The 18,061-nt window shown below is 32.7% G+C and overlaps 2 protein-coding genes across 2 annotated transcripts; one reads left to right on the top strand and one right to left on the bottom strand.

Annotated features, from left to right (window-relative positions):
- The first annotated feature begins 309 nt into the window (after positions 1 to 309).
- On the top strand, positions 310 to 4,286 carry LOC103827741 (DNA replication licensing factor MCM3). Its single transcript, XM_009103279.3, has 15 exons — positions 310 to 535; positions 599 to 705; positions 884 to 1,092; positions 1,157 to 1,287; positions 1,372 to 1,610; positions 1,695 to 1,931; positions 2,011 to 2,165; positions 2,259 to 2,467; positions 2,549 to 2,708; positions 2,799 to 2,998; positions 3,092 to 3,151; positions 3,234 to 3,323; positions 3,425 to 3,603; positions 3,695 to 3,914; positions 3,995 to 4,286. Exons 1-15 carry the CDS (start codon positions 473 to 475, stop codon positions 4,049 to 4,051), a joined length of 2,316 nt encoding a protein of 771 aa, XP_009101527.2. The 5' UTR covers positions 310 to 472; the 3' UTR covers positions 4,052 to 4,286.
- A 316-nt stretch (positions 4,287 to 4,602) lies between these two features.
- LOC103827742 (la-related protein 6A) lies at positions 4,603 to 7,321 on the bottom strand. The gene is made up of 11 exons (XM_009103281.3): positions 6,934 to 7,321; positions 6,760 to 6,841; positions 6,373 to 6,467; positions 6,172 to 6,237; positions 5,984 to 6,063; positions 5,804 to 5,888; positions 5,660 to 5,707; positions 5,497 to 5,562; positions 5,244 to 5,405; positions 5,092 to 5,167; positions 4,603 to 4,988 (listed from the first exon to the last, which is right to left on the bottom strand). The coding sequence occupies exons 1-11, from the start codon at positions 7,195 to 7,197 to the stop codon at positions 4,801 to 4,803; spliced, it is 1,212 nt and encodes a 403-aa protein (XP_009101529.1). The 5' UTR covers positions 7,198 to 7,321; the 3' UTR covers positions 4,603 to 4,800.
- Positions 7,322 to 18,061: the final 10,740 nt, after the last annotated feature.

Genomic DNA, 18,061 nt, shown 5'->3' on the forward strand with positions numbered 1-18,061 from the left:
AGCTGACTATCAAGTCAATTTGGAATGCAATTTTCTTAATGGGTAATAGCTTGTCAAAATTAACATCTTGATGTCCGGTCAAGACTTTTGAGAAGATACCACGATTAGCATAAAGGCGCGAGATCGGATTTGCTTACACCAAAATGCACAATATTTTGATTGGATACCTTCCAAATGCACAATAACTTATTTGAATGATATATCTGACATCAAATTACAGCTTTACAAGTCCATTAAGATATCTTTACAAATCGGTTTAGATATTTTGTTCAACTATAAATACCCAGGCTTGGTTGGTTACAGAAAAGCCCAATTTAAATCCGGCCCAACACTACTCTCTATCATCCCGCCAAAAAGGGATCAGGTCATCTCTCAATTTCCCGCCACAACAACACTAAACCCCTTCCTTTATCCCTTAGGTATCTATCAGTCAGTAATCACTCCTCCGAGTTCAAACGAAGAAGAAGACGAAATGGATGTGCCGGAGGAGACGAGGCTTCGCCACAAGCGAGATTTCATCCAGTTCCTCGAAAACGTAACTCCCTCACGAGCCATCTCAGTCTTGTATTCGTATAACTGTGGGTTTTGTTTTTTGTAGATCTACATGGATGAAATCAAGGCGCTGGTTCAGAACAAGCGTCACCGTCTCATAGTCAATGTATCCGACATCCATACCCACTTCCGCGAATCTGAATCTTCCTCTAGGTTCCTCCTCTTCCCAGTCTCTCGCTTTAACTCTAAAATTGTAAATCAATTTCGATTCCTGGAGTTTTAGGGTTTTTTTCAATTTGGGGATTTCAATTTGGACTAGATTTCTATTGTTTGCCTCTCAGTTAACTGTTATTTTCTGAATTGAAGTTGAGTCCTTTTGTTTTTTGTGTAGGATACTGAAGAATCCAATTGAGTATATGCAGTCATTTTGCGACGCAGCCACTGAAGCTACCCGCAATATTGACCCTAAATACTTGAAGGAAGGAGAGCAAGTCCTTGTAGGATTCGAAGGTCATTTTGTCTCTCGCCGTGTCACTCCTAGAGAGCTCCTCTCTGAGTTTATTGGATCGTTGGTCTGTGTTGAGGGCATTGTCACCAAATGTAAGACCGCTCTTTTTTCTTTTTCTTGTTTTTCTGAAGTCACTGACGCATGTTTTTCTTTCAGGCTCTCTTGTGAGGCCAAAGGTTGTTAAAAGTGTGCACTTTTGTCCATCTACCGGTGAATTTACCAACCGAGAGTATCGAGACATAACGTCCCATGCGGGTTTACCCACTGGCTCTGTCTATCCCACTAGGGTAATTACATCCATCTAATTTCGTTCGTATACCATTATTTTTAGTAAATCTGCCTGTTACTGAAGTTTTTGTTTTTGTTTTCAGGATGATAATGGCAACTTATTGGTGACTGAGTATGGTTTGTGCAAGTACAAAGATCACCAGACCTTGTCGATTCAAGAAGTCCCTGAAAACGCGGCTCCTGGTCAGCTTCCACGAAGTGTTGATGTCATTGCTGAGGATGACTTGGTTGACTCATGCAAGCCAGGAGATCGAGTTGCTATTGTCGGCATTTACAAAGCTCTTCCAGGAAAAAGCAAGGGTAGCGTAAATGGAGTATTTAGGTGCGTGTTTTCTTACAGTCTCTTAATCTCAATATGATACTTTTTAAACTGTGTGATAATCCTGACCGAGTTTTATCTGTGTAGGACTATCCTCATAGCGAATAATATCTCTCTGCTCAACAAAGAAGCAAATGCACCTATATACACCCCACGAGACCTACAGGAGATTAAAAAGATTGCAGCAAGGGATGATGCATTTGATCTCCTTTCTCGTTCCTTGGCACCTTCTATTTATGGGCACGCTTGGATCAAGAAAGCAGTCATACTTCTGATGCTTGGCGGTATGGAAAAGAACCTCAAGAACGGAACCCACTTAAGAGGGTAAGTTCATGCTTAGAAACATTTTTCAGTTTCCGTTCACTTGTATGACTGGTTCTAATCAAATTTTGTTTGCTTTCAGGGACATCAACATGATGATGGTTGGTGATCCATCTGTTGCCAAATCTCAACTTCTGAGAGCAATAATGAATATTGCACCATTGGCTATATCAACTACAGGCCGTGGTTCTTCAGGTGTTGGGCTAACTGCTGCTGTGACGTCTGACCAAGAAACAGGTAAAAGCACATTAAAAGCCTCTTTTCAATAATGGCTAGAAAAAGGTCCCAAGTGCTATGTCTCATGAAACTCAATTCTCTTTTTCTCGTCAGGGGAAAGAAGACTAGAAGCTGGTGCAATGGTCCTCGCTGATAAAGGTATCGTCTGCATTGACGAGTTTGATAAGATGAACGATCAGGACCGAGTTGCTATACACGAAGTGATGGAGCAACAGACTGTAACAATCGCCAAAGCCGGTATCCATGCCTCACTAAATGCTAGATGCAGTGTGGTTGCAGCAGCAAATCCCATATATGGAACCGTAAGTGTGCATAAAACTCGTCCTTATCTGTTAACTAGCAAGTATCCCTTGTGTTCTAATAATCTACTCTTGTGCCTGCAGTATGACAGATCATTGACTCCAACAAAGAACATTGGACTTCCAGACTCGCTGCTCTCTCGTTTTGATCTGCTGTTTATCGTGTTGGACCAAATGGATGCTGGTATTGATAGCATGATATCAGAACACGTCTTGCGCATGCACCGTTACCAAAACGATAGAGGTAGCCTACAAATCATATATCTCTAGTTTACTAAACATTTCATTCACAATCAATGACTTGAGACATATCTGCCTTTTGAGTGAACTATAGGGGAGGCAGGGCCAGATGGGAACTTGCCGTATGGGAGAGAGGAAGATGGTGAAAGTGAAGTGTTTGTCAAGTATAACCGAATGCTGCATGGGAAGAAAAAGAAAAGAGGCCAAACAAATGAGAAAACTCTTACGATTAAGTTCCTGAAGAAGTACATTCACTATGCCAAGCATCGAATTCAGCCAGAGCTCACTGACGAAGTGAGAGACTGAACTTAAACATGCACATTTACGTATTTGATATCTGATAAAAGCTTTTCCACTCAAATCTCTCTTTTGTTATTGAATCTTCAGGCATCCGAACGTATCGCAGAAGCATATGCAGATCTCAGAAATGCAGGTTCTGATACCAAGGTAAATAATCATTTCGGTATGCTAAGTGTTGTGTTTTCGCTTAGGCAACTTGTATTTGACATGACCATTCACATCTCTGTAGACTGGAGGTACGCTTCCCATAACAGCAAGAACTCTAGAGACAATAATCCGTCTTGCCACAGCACATGCCAAACTGAAGTTGAGCAGAAAGGTAACAACCAAACCATCTCAAATCTTCCGTTTTGTCTTTCCTGGTCGTGAATAAGTTGTACTTTGTTTCACCTCTTAAATGATATCTCTTTGTTTTTAAAGGTTACTAAGACCGACGCAGAGGCTGCATTGAAGCTGATGAACTTTGCAATATATCATCAAGAACTGACAGAGATGGATGAACGTGAGCAAGAAGAACGTCAAAGGGAACAATCAGAACAAGAAAGAACACCAAGTGGCCACAGAGGCAATCAAGAGAATGTCTCTGTAAACGTGGAAAGGTTAGCTAATTTGATTTCTTCCATGGAAGCCCATATCGCAGCTACCTTAATCCTAATACATTCTTCTTTTCCTTTTTACTGGTTCGCTCAGTGAAACAGCAGATCCGATGGACGTAGATGAACCTCCCTCAGAGCAATTTAGCGGCACGGTTTCTGCAGCAAGGATTGAATCGTTTGAGCGAGTGTTTGGGCAGCACATGAGGACAAACAGGCTCGACGACATTTCTATTGCTGATATAGAGACAGTAGTCAACAACAATGGAGTTGGAGCTTCTCGTTACTCTGCAGATGAGATTATGGCTCTATTAGAGGTACATCACAAAACTAGCGTCTCACTTTTTATTTGTTTTAACCTTTCCTCGTTACTTACCCTATTTGTGGATTTATGCAGAAACTGCAAGATGATAACAAAGTGATGATCAGCGACGGAAAGGTCCATATCATTTGATCCTTCATGAAGACATGCACCTAAAGAAGTAATTTCCTCATATTAGAACTCAAAGTAGTGTGGGAGAAGAGAAGCTATTGGGGACCAAAGTATCTTTTCTATTTAAATCATACTTTTTAATTCGTCTTTGCATCTATTATTTAAGTAAGAAACGCAAATCTTTTGCTAGTCAGTGTCGCTTTCTTCCTAAAGATCTTGTGTACCTGAACAATGCAACCTCTTCATTAAGTTCTCACTCGTTCAGCCTTGCACGATTATTTATTAACCCGCAGAGAAATCAGTAAATACATATACAAAACAAAAATCTTATAACAAAGGCTAAGACGGTTCTTCATCCCAAATTGGTAAATGATGTTGTAAACCGGCGTTTAAGGGGATTTCCATTTCTTAAAAACTATTCTCTCATTGGAGTCTCGATCAGCATGTCCGATGTGGTTCATGGACTCAGGTTCTCCGGGTAAGGTCCCCCAAACAACACCAATGTTCTGTATTACTGTATCCGTGATGTTGGGTAATTAATGAAAACTTGAAAAAAAAAATAGAGGAAAAAGAAAAAAGAGCACATGAAAATTTTCCATCAAAGAACATTCACAACGACACAAAAGCTACAACACCCAAGCGAGGATTCAGAGTACTTGCAGATGCCAAAAGAAAACCCAAATCCCACACAACATCTCTATTCATAACTACATACATACATACATGTTTCACATTTTAAGCGAAACGAAACCACACACATGAGAAATCCATCAAACTTCGTGGCTAGTTTGAGCAGACGTGGGAGGAGGAGTAGAAAGCGGTTTCCCACGTCCCATTGTGAACCCTCTCGTCCCATCAGGCATCTTCGGGCCGGGCGGACGCTTTGAGACCTCCACCGGATGATGATGATTATAATTATGATGGAACGATGATGAACTTGATGGTGAGGTTCCATGTACTGTGGCAAAATTACGAAAAAAAGATTTGGGTCTCAAAATGTCATCACCACTTTCAATTGTAACAACAAGATGGATTTTACTCTTTTAAGAAAGTACCAATACCGTTGCTGCCTTGATGATTCTGTCGCCTACCCCGTCCCCTAGTTCTGTCTTTGTTTCCATTTTTATCACCCCCATCCTGAAAATGATTAAAACAAACAATCTGCAATCAAAAACAGCTGTTTGGTATCCTAAGCTTAGTAGACTCTACTTACGTTATCGGCCGGAGTATCCGAATGATGGTGATGGTGACGGTGATGCTGATGTTCATTTGAGTTTTTGTTCTCCTCACCTCCAGTTTGATCATGCACTCGACCTGCATTGTCCTTCTCTGGATCTACTTCCTTCCTAGCTGGTCTTCTCTGTGCATACTTTACCTATAGTGAATAAACAGTGAAATTTATAAAAGCTATCGTTTGATTCCATATGTATGTTTCAGTTAAAAAGATTTCTTCAGGGATTACTTACTGCTTGTTCAAGAAGCTTAACTCGCAACCCATTTCTCCAGTCTTGCTCGTTATTCAATGTAGCTGCCTGCACCAATTAATAAAAGTAAGTAAAGACTCTCATTCCTTGAAACAGATCCAGTTAAATATCAAACCCATCGGTGAAACTTATAATTGACACTCACCGCTTTCTCAGCTGCCTCCACTGTTTCATATTCCACAAAGGCATGTAACTACAGCCAAAAGAAGAAAATGCCAATTACTTACAAACAGATATATAATACTTAATTGTGATTCCATACAAGAAAGTTCTCCATGAAGTTCCTTACCCTGGTTCGGATGAATTTGTCTTTCTTACAACCCTTCTCTGATTCTTCAGCAGCATTTGGATCACATATGGATACACTTTTAATGCTACAGTTGGAAAGAAATTTTAGTCAGCAAGTATGTATCAATTATATAACCGGGAGAAAGAAGTAAATGAAAAGATAGATAAAGCTAAGGCCTACCTTCCAGCTTTACCAAATATGGCACGAATGTTCTCGTCTGAATGATCCTCCGGCAGATTTTCTACCAAAACAGTGAAAACCTATGGTACACCAGATTAGGAGCGAAGGTAAAATCCAAAAGGAAGCAAATACACAACACATGAGGTAGACCGAGAGAGAAGGAGGTTCATGTTTGAGGCAAATAATACCTTTGGATCCCTGGCCTCAGGAAGAGGACTCAGACGCTTCACCTTCTTCCCATCCGAACTAACAACCTGCAGGTTGACCAAGTAGATGCTCAAAATCTGTACAAGTTTCATCTGGTATTTAATTCTACTCCCCTCTCGCTATATTACTCCCAACAATTTCAAGTTTTACTATTTGTAACTACTAGTATGAAAAAAGCTTACAAGAAATGACGACTCCTTCAAAGCTGATACAATCAAATCAAGGTCGCGAGTGAGCTTCTTCATTTTATGGAATGTAGCAATGCTTGATATCGGAACTGCATAGGAAAAAAAACAAAATAAGACCAATGTAATGTTAATGGGGTAACATTAAAAATTGTTTCAATAAAACAACGAGACTTTTATCAGCAACTTAATTTTAAGCCAACTTCTATCATACATTCCATCACCAGAAGAAGGAACTCTTCCTCAAGTACACATTCTAGTTCATCAGTTGCAATATCTCCTATTAAAGTGTGTTTTTTTAAGTCAACTGCATATCAAGCAATGTCATAAAGTTTCAAACTTTCAGTTGTCCACGTGTCAGAGTCAAAGAAGATGTATACTCACCAAAGCCTTTCTTGTTCTTCTTCATAGCATTGAGAAGAAACTTGTCAGTAGGCAAATTCTCGTCACTAAAGTAGTACTCCACCTGCCACAAAAGCAAAAGCATAAATTGAAAACTATAATCTTACAGCAAACTAACGTTCAAGGACAGAACAACAAAGAGCATAGACTCCTTGCCTGTCTGATGATCTTCTGCTTCAACTCATCATCGGTCTCGACAGGATGATCGCGATCCTCGCCGATGTTTCTCTCGTGATCTAAACCATCATCTGACGGTATCTCCGAGACGACAACAACACCACCATCGGAAGATACAGCAACTGGTGAAGAATCAACTTCATGTGACGGCGGCTGCGGTTGCGGTTTGGAAATATCCGCGGTTGAGCTAATCATGTCTTCAACTGCTTGCGGGTTGACGGTGGAGATGGAAGGCGTCTCCATGTTCACGGAGAGAAGAGGAAGAGACGGACGAAGAAGAAGAAAGAGTTGGAAAAAAGAAACGTCCCGCCCCCTCTTTTTCTTTCCTTGTGTCGTCGTCTCTCTTCCTCTCAGCCGACGCGTCTTCTCCTTCTTCGGTTTTTATATCATGGAAGACTTTTTCGTGGCCGGTCAAAGGTTAGTTTCGTCATTTGCTCAAACGGCATCGTATTAGCTAGCATACTTCATTAGAGCTGTGTCTAACGGGCTTCTGATGGGCTTTTTATATAGTCAGGCCATGATCCCATCAATTTGGCAGACTAGTCCTTCTTCTGGGATGTTTTCTCATTAGTTTTCATGTACTTTAGATCGGAATTTTGCAGAAACAATGTATTTTTAACTAATATATATACATATTTAGGTCAAATCAAATGAATAGACTGTGTAACTTAGAAAATATTACCAAATTGTATTGTATGTAATATTTTTTTAAATTTTAAATCTGTCTCATCTATTTGCATAATTTGTTCGAAGTGTTAATTTTGTAAATCTGAGTCATTAAATTTTACATGTATTTACTGTATTTTAGATTTTCAATGCTAAAACTCTTCAACTAAATTTAATTTGGGTTAAAACCCTTAAACTAGATAGTATCGATAGCAACTATTTATTTTACGGGTGCTATATATATATAGTATAATACATTAAATAAAGTTGGTTTGAAAATTATAATTTAAATCTTTGGTTTATAATTTTTAAACTGAACCATATTTAATCAGAGAATTTTTTTTTTTTTAACCTGGGGGTATCCCGGACCTATGGAAGAGCCCAGACTAATTTCCAAGGGGAGATGCAGCCCACGGATTAATCCGAGAATTTGAACATAAAAAATCTATATATTACCAATAGAACCAGTTCTGAGATTTAAAGAAAAAAATCCATTCAACAAGGATAAATTTTAACCCGCCTTCCTTTCTTTTTTATAACCCACCCCCTTCCTTTATCCGATAGAAGTTGTTTACTAAACAACAACAAAAATGTCACATATCTATGGCAAATTAAATACTTACTTGAATGGAAGCCGAAAGTGATGCTTGCGCTAGATTAGGACTGGTTCTAGCTAGCAAGTAAAGTTCACAGAAATAGAGCATCGTATATTTTTTTTTGCAATCTCACGCTCTTTGTAGATGTTGATGTTTCAGTAATGCACACAATAACTTTGTACGTTCTACTTGATTAAAGATGAAGCATATGTTAAATGATGGATACCATATTTGTAAATGATGTGACTAAACGTTGGCTTGCATTTGAATCCTAAAGTATTAAGACATGAGAGGGCAAGTAAGCTTTATAACACTCTATTAGAATGATGACTCGGAGATTAATATTTTATAGTATCCCTTATCAACCACTGAAAAAGAAATGTTGATCTATACACTAACATATCATCTAGAATTATACACATAATGATCAAAATTATACATGTTGACAATGACAAACTAAGAGTGATATACTAAGTATAACACTATATATTTGATTTCCTATATGTTAAACTAATCATCAATTTTTGAATAGTTACTGGTTGTCTAATTAGACAACGTTGGACCGGTTCAAGCAGTTGAAATGCGTTTTCTATTCTCATATATATTTATTCTTAAAACTAAAATCTCAAAATTTATGAATACTGCAAAATGAGAAAAGTATATGAAAGCTGAAAATGTTTTTAAATAAAAAACTAAGTAAATAGTAATAGTCAAACATTGAATATAAAATATTAAATTTTAATAATAATTGAAAACACATTAGTTCTATGTTAATTTTTTAGAAGCGGATTTGAAGTTGACCCAGGTCACTTTTATTGGTTTTTCTCAAATTCGGGGTTTAAAGTAAACTGGACTTGGTTTCTTCAACAAGTCATGGTTGAACTGGTTCGACCGGCTGTTCTAGTTAGGTTTTTTTTTTTGGTAAAGAAAACTGTTTTGGATAAAAAATTTATAGTGACTAGAGCTCACCGCAAACGGTGCCCCAAATCCAGGAAAATCCTTTAAGATTTTTTTGGAGAGTCATAGTACTACCGCACCGATAGAGAGTCGAACCTGCAACCTCTGGCAGACGTCTGTGAGAAGGTCGAACTTGCGACCTCTGTTCTAGTTAGGTTTTCGATACACTGCTTTTGGATTTTGAAAGATATATGTGGAGTAGGCAATCTAAATGGTCGAATTCAAAATTGCCTATGATATTTGTATATAGTTTTCGGAAACTCCACAAGCTGTTAACGAAATGAAGGATCATTATAATGGTCTCGAAACATATTAACTAATATTTGTAGATAAAAATAAAAAGCATATGAAGTAAAAATAGTTATCAAATTTTCAAATACTATTATGTGAAATTCCTGACTTCACTCTTGTATATACTACATCAAGATTTATTGGAATTGATGGTAAAATTGGTCCAGATAACTTTCATAATAAATGAAACACTGTAATTGGCCCATATAGTTTCTTCTTGCTTGCCTTGAAGTGCGATTGGCTAAGTTATTTTTTTTGGTCCATCTTTGGTCCTCCACCAAATAAATGAGAACGTCTATATTCCTTCTCCTCTCTTTGTACAATTTGTATGGAGTCTATGTCAAGTACAAATTCTTAATACTTTTGGCTGTAGCTGATAAATACTCTACATTGTTTGATTAAGATTGTTGTTGATAATATTATTATCATATTCCCTCCGTTTTGAAACGTAAAATGTTTTTTTTCTTATGTTTCAAATTAAATCTAAGATGTTTTCATATTTTCAATTGAATTTTGACTTTATCAAAACAGAGCAACCATCTATTTTGTAATTGATTGAATAGTTATAATTTTATAGTTTAAGTGATATATTTTATGTAAAAATATAAATTTCTTAATATATATGTTTTACCTAAAACATCTTATATTTCTGATGGAGTAATTAAAAGATTAATTTGTTTAAGGCATCTCACTAAACACGATCAGGTTATAACGTACACACATATTGTTTCTTTTCTAGATTAGAATATTGATGTAACAACACTAAAATGTCACTAGCAATATTGATTATATTCCACATAATCAAGATTTTTTTGTCAACAATCGAGTACTATCAATATATTCTGAAAAACTATTTAGCCCGTACATCTTTTAAAATTATATATTTCTAAGGATTTCATAGTGTTATATACTCGTTTAAAAGAACATTTAATCAACAATTCCAAAGTGTTGTGCATAATGTGAAAACGTTTCAAAAAGGAATAACAATGCTTATTCCAATTCGTTGCGTAGATATGAAGTACATATTCTGATCTGCAGTACTTTTTGAGCATTTTCTGAAAACCGAGGCATTTTCTGAAAACCGAGTTTCTTCGAGAAATTACAAACAAACAAAAGATAATATCGAGACTTTTTGGCTACTAGAAAGCCACTTTGATATTCTGCTAACGTCTCTACAATAAAAGGGGTTTCGAAAATCATTAGGGTATTACTGTTTTAGTCTTTAAATAGTACTGAAAGGATACCCTAAAACGTAGGAATATATGTTCTTTTGTACTGGTTTCCAGTTTAGTAAATTTAGTAAATGACCGAGTTGACTATATCCAAAAATCTCCACCTAAGCATCTCACGTGAAAGTCACCGGACACTTGGAAGCAAGAAAGCTCATCATCACGAGGGGAAGAAAGTGAACTGGTCTCATTATAAGTCATAACAATTTGATTGCCATCATTAATCTAGAATTTACGTACAGGAGGGGCAAAAATAGTCACGGAAATTAGTCAAAATAAATAGGAGGTCATAATATTTTATAAGGAAACAAATATAAAATTTCGCATCTGTTCCGTTTTGCACTAATACTAAAAAATGAAGCTCTCTCTCCCTTTTGCTTTTGACTAAAAAGATAGATGTGAATCTTTTACAAGATAGCCATTAAAAAGTAGAATTATGGGTTTTTGATTAAAATTGCTTCAATATTAATCATTCCCTGACAAAAAGCATACCTCATAGGATTAACCGGTGACCAAGAAAATAAAGAAAATAATGATTTTTTTTACTATTCCTAACTTTTTTTAACTATTTATAATAAATAGTTTTTCTTTATCATTCCGTATCATTCATTTTATTTTAGAAGAACATAGAACAAATTTGTTCTTCATTAAAATTAATAAGGAATAATCTTTCTTTTCATTCCTATAATTTTATTAATTTGTATTTTTTCCTATTCATTCCTAATGTTTCTATAATTGTCACCAGTTAAACCCATAGTGTAGCCGTATATGATTCGTTAATATTGTCTTATAACTTTAAATTTTTAATGTATAATTTAGTTTGTATAATTGTTGATGTATCTGTATGAATTAAATGAGAAAAATAATTAAAAATATTTTTATAACAATTTTTTTTCTACAGCTTGCTAAATAATGCTTTAAAAATAAATTTACTATATTTTTAAAAAAAATTGGGTTATCTTTTAAAATCTAAATAAAATATAATTAGTGACTTTTATAGTTGTATATAAATTTTTTGAGAAATAGTCAAAACTACTACATTCCTAATACCACTTTTCATGTTTACCTTAATCACATTTACCTTCATTTTTAAAGAAGTAAACATGAATAACCCTAAAAATTAACTAATGTAGACTTAGTTTTAGAGTTGATGGGTAGGATTTTGAAATGTGGGGTTTAGGTTATATATATAAATATACCTATTTTAAAAAAACATTTAAAAATAGTTTCAAAAATAATTTGCAAAAAAAATCAAAATCAAAATTTATAGAAAGTTTGAATTTGAAAAGATATAATTCAAAAACTATTAATTTTTTATTATTAATTTTTATAATTATTTATATTTATATATCTATAAAACAATGGTATAAGAGTTTTTTTACTCTTTATTAAAGAAAATATTTTGAAAATGTCCTTTTAATAAAGGTAAACATGAATAATGATATTAACAATGTGATAAAAGTGAAATTTTTCCTACAGAATTAAACGAAATACACTTGGTAAAATCCAACCAGTCATTCCCTTAGTTATGTAAATTTAGACATTACGAAACATATATACGCCGTATAAGCTAACTTTGATTAATATATTTTTTTCTGTCAATAGATATTAATACTAAAAACTGTTAAATATTTCAGAAACAATTTGTGCACTTGTATAATCATAAAACGTGAATATGTTATATGTATTGTTTGAATGAAACGTGGTATTGCAACAAAATCAAATATAATGGTTTACCACTAAGAAGAGTATTGATTCTACTAAGTACTAATTAACAAAGAACGATGACAGTAGATTCTTTAACAAGTTTCCAAAATAAAACTTTCCATGGGTTGCTTGATCATCAATCATGGTATATCAATTTCCTTATGCTGAATCTAGTCTTCTCTTTCTGAAATATGGACCGCCTACAAACAAATAGTAATTTTAATATGGTTATTATAATGTTTATTTTTACATTTTATGTAGCTTTTCCCACCTCCATATTTTACACATTTTCCTGATCATAGAAAGTTTCAGAAAAAAAGCATCTCGAAAATTTTGCATACCTATGACGTAAAGAACTTTTGACAATAAGAACCAACTACAAAATAACAACGTTTCTCCTCCATTATGATCGACGAATTATAATAAATTTTTTCTAATTCTAAAATATTCGACTTGATCAATATCTATCTCAAGTTTGTTTAGTAATTAAGAAAAGTAAAAATCTTGTTTAATGTTTGAAGCGTGATCATCACTTCATTTCAATCTATCCATATATGTGCATGCATGTGTCTCTGTAATAGTTGATAGTATTTATTTTTCGTCTATTTATATATTCGCTGAAATTCTCAAGCCATTGTTGAGTGCAAGAACAAAATGAAATTGATCTATTGTGTAACACAACTATATATATATTTTTTTTTGAAAACTGGCTTGTAACACAACTATTTGAAATGAATAAATTTGACTTCATTCATGTGTATTTCTATATTTCTGCTCATTAAGTTATGGTATCAATGGTTTACACATCTTAAGATTGAACAGGTGATTGACTATTGACCCTTAATCCTGCGGTGGCTGAATAGTGTTTGGTGGTGAGGCACTCTCCAGATATATACCTCTTATGCTGGTTTTGTACATGTTCTCTTATGATTTTATATCGTTTGTTTAGTTTTAGCATTCATTTCTGGTTATCATTATGGTCTGAGCTTTCTTTTAATGAATGAAAAATTTATTCACCAAAAACCGTTATATCGATTAGTCCGAGCTATTTGAATAAGGATGATCCGCTTATCATCTCTCGGTTTCGTTAGACTTTCCTACATCTCCAGTTGGTTCTTCTGAATTATGTGATATGAACCGGCTTCCTTATTTTGTAAAATTTAAGCTCCATTAACACCATCTGGTTAGATGTGTTCTAGTTGTTGTTAGAGCATCTTCAACTCCACTCTATTTATTATTCTAAATAAGAAATGATCCTATCATACTACATTATAGAATAAAATGAGATTATTCCATAAATAGAGTAATGATTTTTTTATTCATTATTCAAATTTTTACTCCAAAATGGAATAGGCTTGAAGTAAAACTTACTCCACTATAAAATTACTTTATTTTAAAATAAAAAATAGAATAATTGATTGGAAATGATTTTAAGAAGATTGTTAGTTTGCCTTGGCTTTTTTAGGGTCAGCAGGATCTTTAATGGTCTTAGACTGAAAGAAGTTGGGTTCACTCGGATTCAAACTTTTTTTGCCGATAATCAATACTATTAAAACAGAAGATCCTTTTTTGAGGTGCCCTTCTGTTTCAACAATATTTACAGATCATTGCCACTGAAATATTTAAAACCTATAATTTTAATTAAATTCTGAATTTTCTTTTATTTATACAACAGAAAATCTTATAATGAATCAACACGTTATTAAAGTAAACCGACTTACCCAACGAACGTAAACCAACCAACATACTTAACAATAAAATAAAGTGTTGTGCTGGTTCAATCCATCGAAGTATAAATTATAAACTACATGATTCTATATACTTAACACGTCTTTAACTTGATATCAAGTATATAAACAAACAATTTACTTTTTGGAAAAAGTATAAACAAACAATTTACAGCATTTCAATTCCTATAGGATACCAGTTCAAATGTTCTATAAAAAACTAAATCGACGTTGGTATGAATTAAATCATCCAATATATCACACTAAAGAAACAAATATTTATAACAATAAATATTAAATATATGAACAAAATAGGTGCGGGAATATTCATAAGAACAGTTATATTCCTAATTAAATGTCGATAAGATATTTATAATTCATATTTTTCAGAGCAATCAATAAATGCATCAGTTTCGAATGCTAACTAACAATACCTCTCTTTTTAAAAATAAAATTAGAAAGATCTTCCTAACTAAATAATTAAGTCGACAGCAAAAAAAAAATTATACATGACAAAATGACTAATCCTATTAGAAAAAGTAAATGAATTTATAGGGTTTGAGATTTAAAAAGTGTCGGTTAAAAAAAGAGACGGGTTCAAATACATGACAGATTTATTTATTGTAAAATATTATTTTTAAATACAATTAATTATAAACTTCTGAATATTTTTTTTTAATTCACCTTTCGTATTGAAACATAAATATTCTAAAAAAAATTGTTTTATCATGTAATCTAAGAAATATGTCATTACAAATTTTCTTTACAATTTCATTTATGATAATAATGTGAAATCTATTTTTTCAATAATGTATTTTTTCCTATCTTAAAAAAATTAATAAAATATTTTAATATTTAATAATATAGTTATTTGAATTCAGAATTATTATTAACAATATTAAAATTATTATGATCTATATACATATTTTTATTTTATAATATTATGTCTGAAAATTAAACAAAAAATGATTAATCCTGCGGACTAACATTTTTATGTGTAAGCATTCAGTAAAAAAAAATATAGAAGTAAATGATAATCCAATTAAGAAAAAAATGATCTAACGGGGAAATTTAAAATTAAAAGGGTCAAAAAGGGTTAAAACATGATAGATTTATCTATTTTTAAATTTTGTTACAAAGTTGATTAAAAATTTTTAGAAGTGGGGCGTTCGGACTACCATTCGGGTTTGGTTCGGGTTCTATTCGGATTTTGGGTTTTCAGGGTAAGATATTTAAGCCCCATTTGGATTTTATATAAATTGTTTCGGGTTCGGTTCAGATCTTTGCAGGTTCGGATAACCCGTTTAAATTAATTTTTAAATTTTTTAAAATTGTATATACTTTAAATTTATTAATCTAAAAAAAAAATATATAACATAAAATTTTGAGTAATGTATGCCAAGATACCTAAACCTAACATAAAAATTGGTTTGCATTGCTTAGTTGGCTAGATAATCAATATATATTAAGTTGGTGTTTTAAGTATAGTTTAGCTACATTAGATATTTACTGACTATTTCTATAAATTTTCAAACATTTTGTACAACTTCAAAATATTCTATACATTTTGGATATTAAATATAAAATAGTTAATATATTCAAGTATGTAAATCTAATTTGGATATATTCGGATACTCGAAATATTTTTGTTCGAATTAGATTTGGTTCCGGTTCTTTAGATACCAAAATTTTAAACATGTTCGCATATCTAACAAGTTTCGGCTCAGGTTCAGTACTACTTTCTCGGATCATATTCATTCCGGTTCTTCGGATTAGATTTGGTTCCGGTTCTTTAGATACCAAAATTTTAAACATGTTCGCATATCTAACAAGTTTCGGCTCAGGTTCAGTACTATTCTCGGATCATATTCATTCCGGTTCTTCGGATTCGAATTTTTGCCCAACCCTAAAATTTTTAAGAATTTTGACAACATAAAATATTCTGCGTTTCAAAAAGTGTCGGTAAAAAAGGAGACGAGTTTAAACATGACAGATTTATCTATATTAAATAATCTTTATTAAAATTTTAATTATAAACTTTCTGTATTTTTTAATTAAAATCCATCTTTCTTTTTGAAACATAAATATTATATTAAACCTTTTTATCATGTAATATATGTCATTTCAAATATTTCTCTTTAGAATTTCATTTATGATAGTAATGTGAAATATATTTCTAACCAATTTAGTTATACCATTTTTATATTTTTAATAATATATGTTTTTCCTATTATAAAATTAAATCTTAACATTTTTAATAATATATTTATTTGCATTTGAAATTATTATAAATGATATTTCAATTATTATAATCTATATGCGTATTTTGTTTTATAGTATTATGTTTGATAAATAAACAAAAATGATCAATCTTTGTGTACTAACATTCTTATACGTATTTTTAAGTAAAACATATTTCTATACAGAACTAAATAGTTAATTCTATTTAAAAAAAAGGATGAAAACGGATCTGAAATTTAAAACGAATCGGTCAAAAATGAGACAAATTTAAATATGAGAAATTAACCTATTTTAACTCACGAAAAAATATTTATCTATTTTAACATTTGTGAAATAGGTGGGTCACGATAGTAACTATTGAAAATCTATACACGATTTGAAAATTCAAATAGGTGGTAAATATATCAACATAACTCACAGCTGAATACAAATTTTGAACACTTTGGACATATTTGTTTGACATGTTTTTATTCTTTGTATATGCTTGATCACAAAACTAGGAAAAAACTTCTTACCTCACTGAAATCATTTATATAATATGTGAAATCCTAGTCATTCCGTCAATGTAAACACTATTTTCATTGGTTAAACAATGTTTGTTGCAAAAAACACACCTAGTAATACATAACTAATGGGAACAAGAAATCGAGGAAGAAGACAGTTGTCTTTACATTCGGAGCTCGGAGCACTTGTTTGGACAATTGAAAATATGTTTTGTCGCTCTACTTGCAAGACATTAGAACGGACTGTAAAGATTTTATTGCAATGATTAGGGAGCCAAGTGTGTAGCCAAACTTCACAACAGAGCTGAAGGAGACAGATGCCTTATGACGAAGATTTTACACCTTCATGATTTCATATATCCTCGCGGACATATAACTATATTGATGATTCTTTAACTATGATTACTAAAACTTTTTATAAAAAACTGTTTTTTGTTGGTTGTTCTATTCCGATCTATTTTTCATACTATCTCAAGTTTAAGCAGTATAATACTCTAACTTTTAATGTTAAAAATGTTTGTAAGATACTTTTTCATTAAATTAAGATTTAGGGTTTAGTGTTTTGCTGCCGGTATTAAAAATATTTTTAATTTTTTTTTACTTATTTTTTTTCTAAATTATGATAAAATTGACAATTTTTTTTTTAAAAAAGATATTGAATATGAAATAACTAATTTATATTGGTTATTGAACCTACAGATTCATCTTAGGAGATAACCCAAGAATAACTTTTTTAATATCGTGTCGGGAGGAAATTAAAACACCTGATTGAGGGCAAGAAAAATAAAGAGAAAATAAATAGAACTTTCTGTCGTGTGGTTCCTAGAAAAAGGGAGATTTAAAAGCTTAAACAGTTAAACCGTTCTTAGTTCACAGGCTATATATACCTACCCAACTAAAAAACAAAAGATGTGTGATTGATTAATTTAGCTTTATCGCAAAAAGTTTCCCACGATGTAGGACAATCGCTAGAACTTTATTGATCTAATTATCACATGCTTTAAAATCTAAGTGTGTTAGCTAAACTATAAGATGATATATATGCTCAATCAAAGAAATCTATTCAGAATGTATTGGAAGAAGTTTGTTATACTAATTATTACTTCCTCTTAGGTGAAGTGATAAAAACATGAGTGGCTGGTAATTTTACTTGTGATTAAATAAAAATTAAGATTATGTTTTAGTGTTTA

The sequence above is a fragment of the Brassica rapa genome, chromosome A06 (genome assembly GCF_000309985.2).
Source record: "Brassica rapa cultivar Chiifu-401-42 chromosome A06, CAAS_Brap_v3.01, whole genome shotgun sequence".
Taxonomy (NCBI): domain Eukaryota; kingdom Viridiplantae; phylum Streptophyta; class Magnoliopsida; order Brassicales; family Brassicaceae; genus Brassica; species Brassica rapa.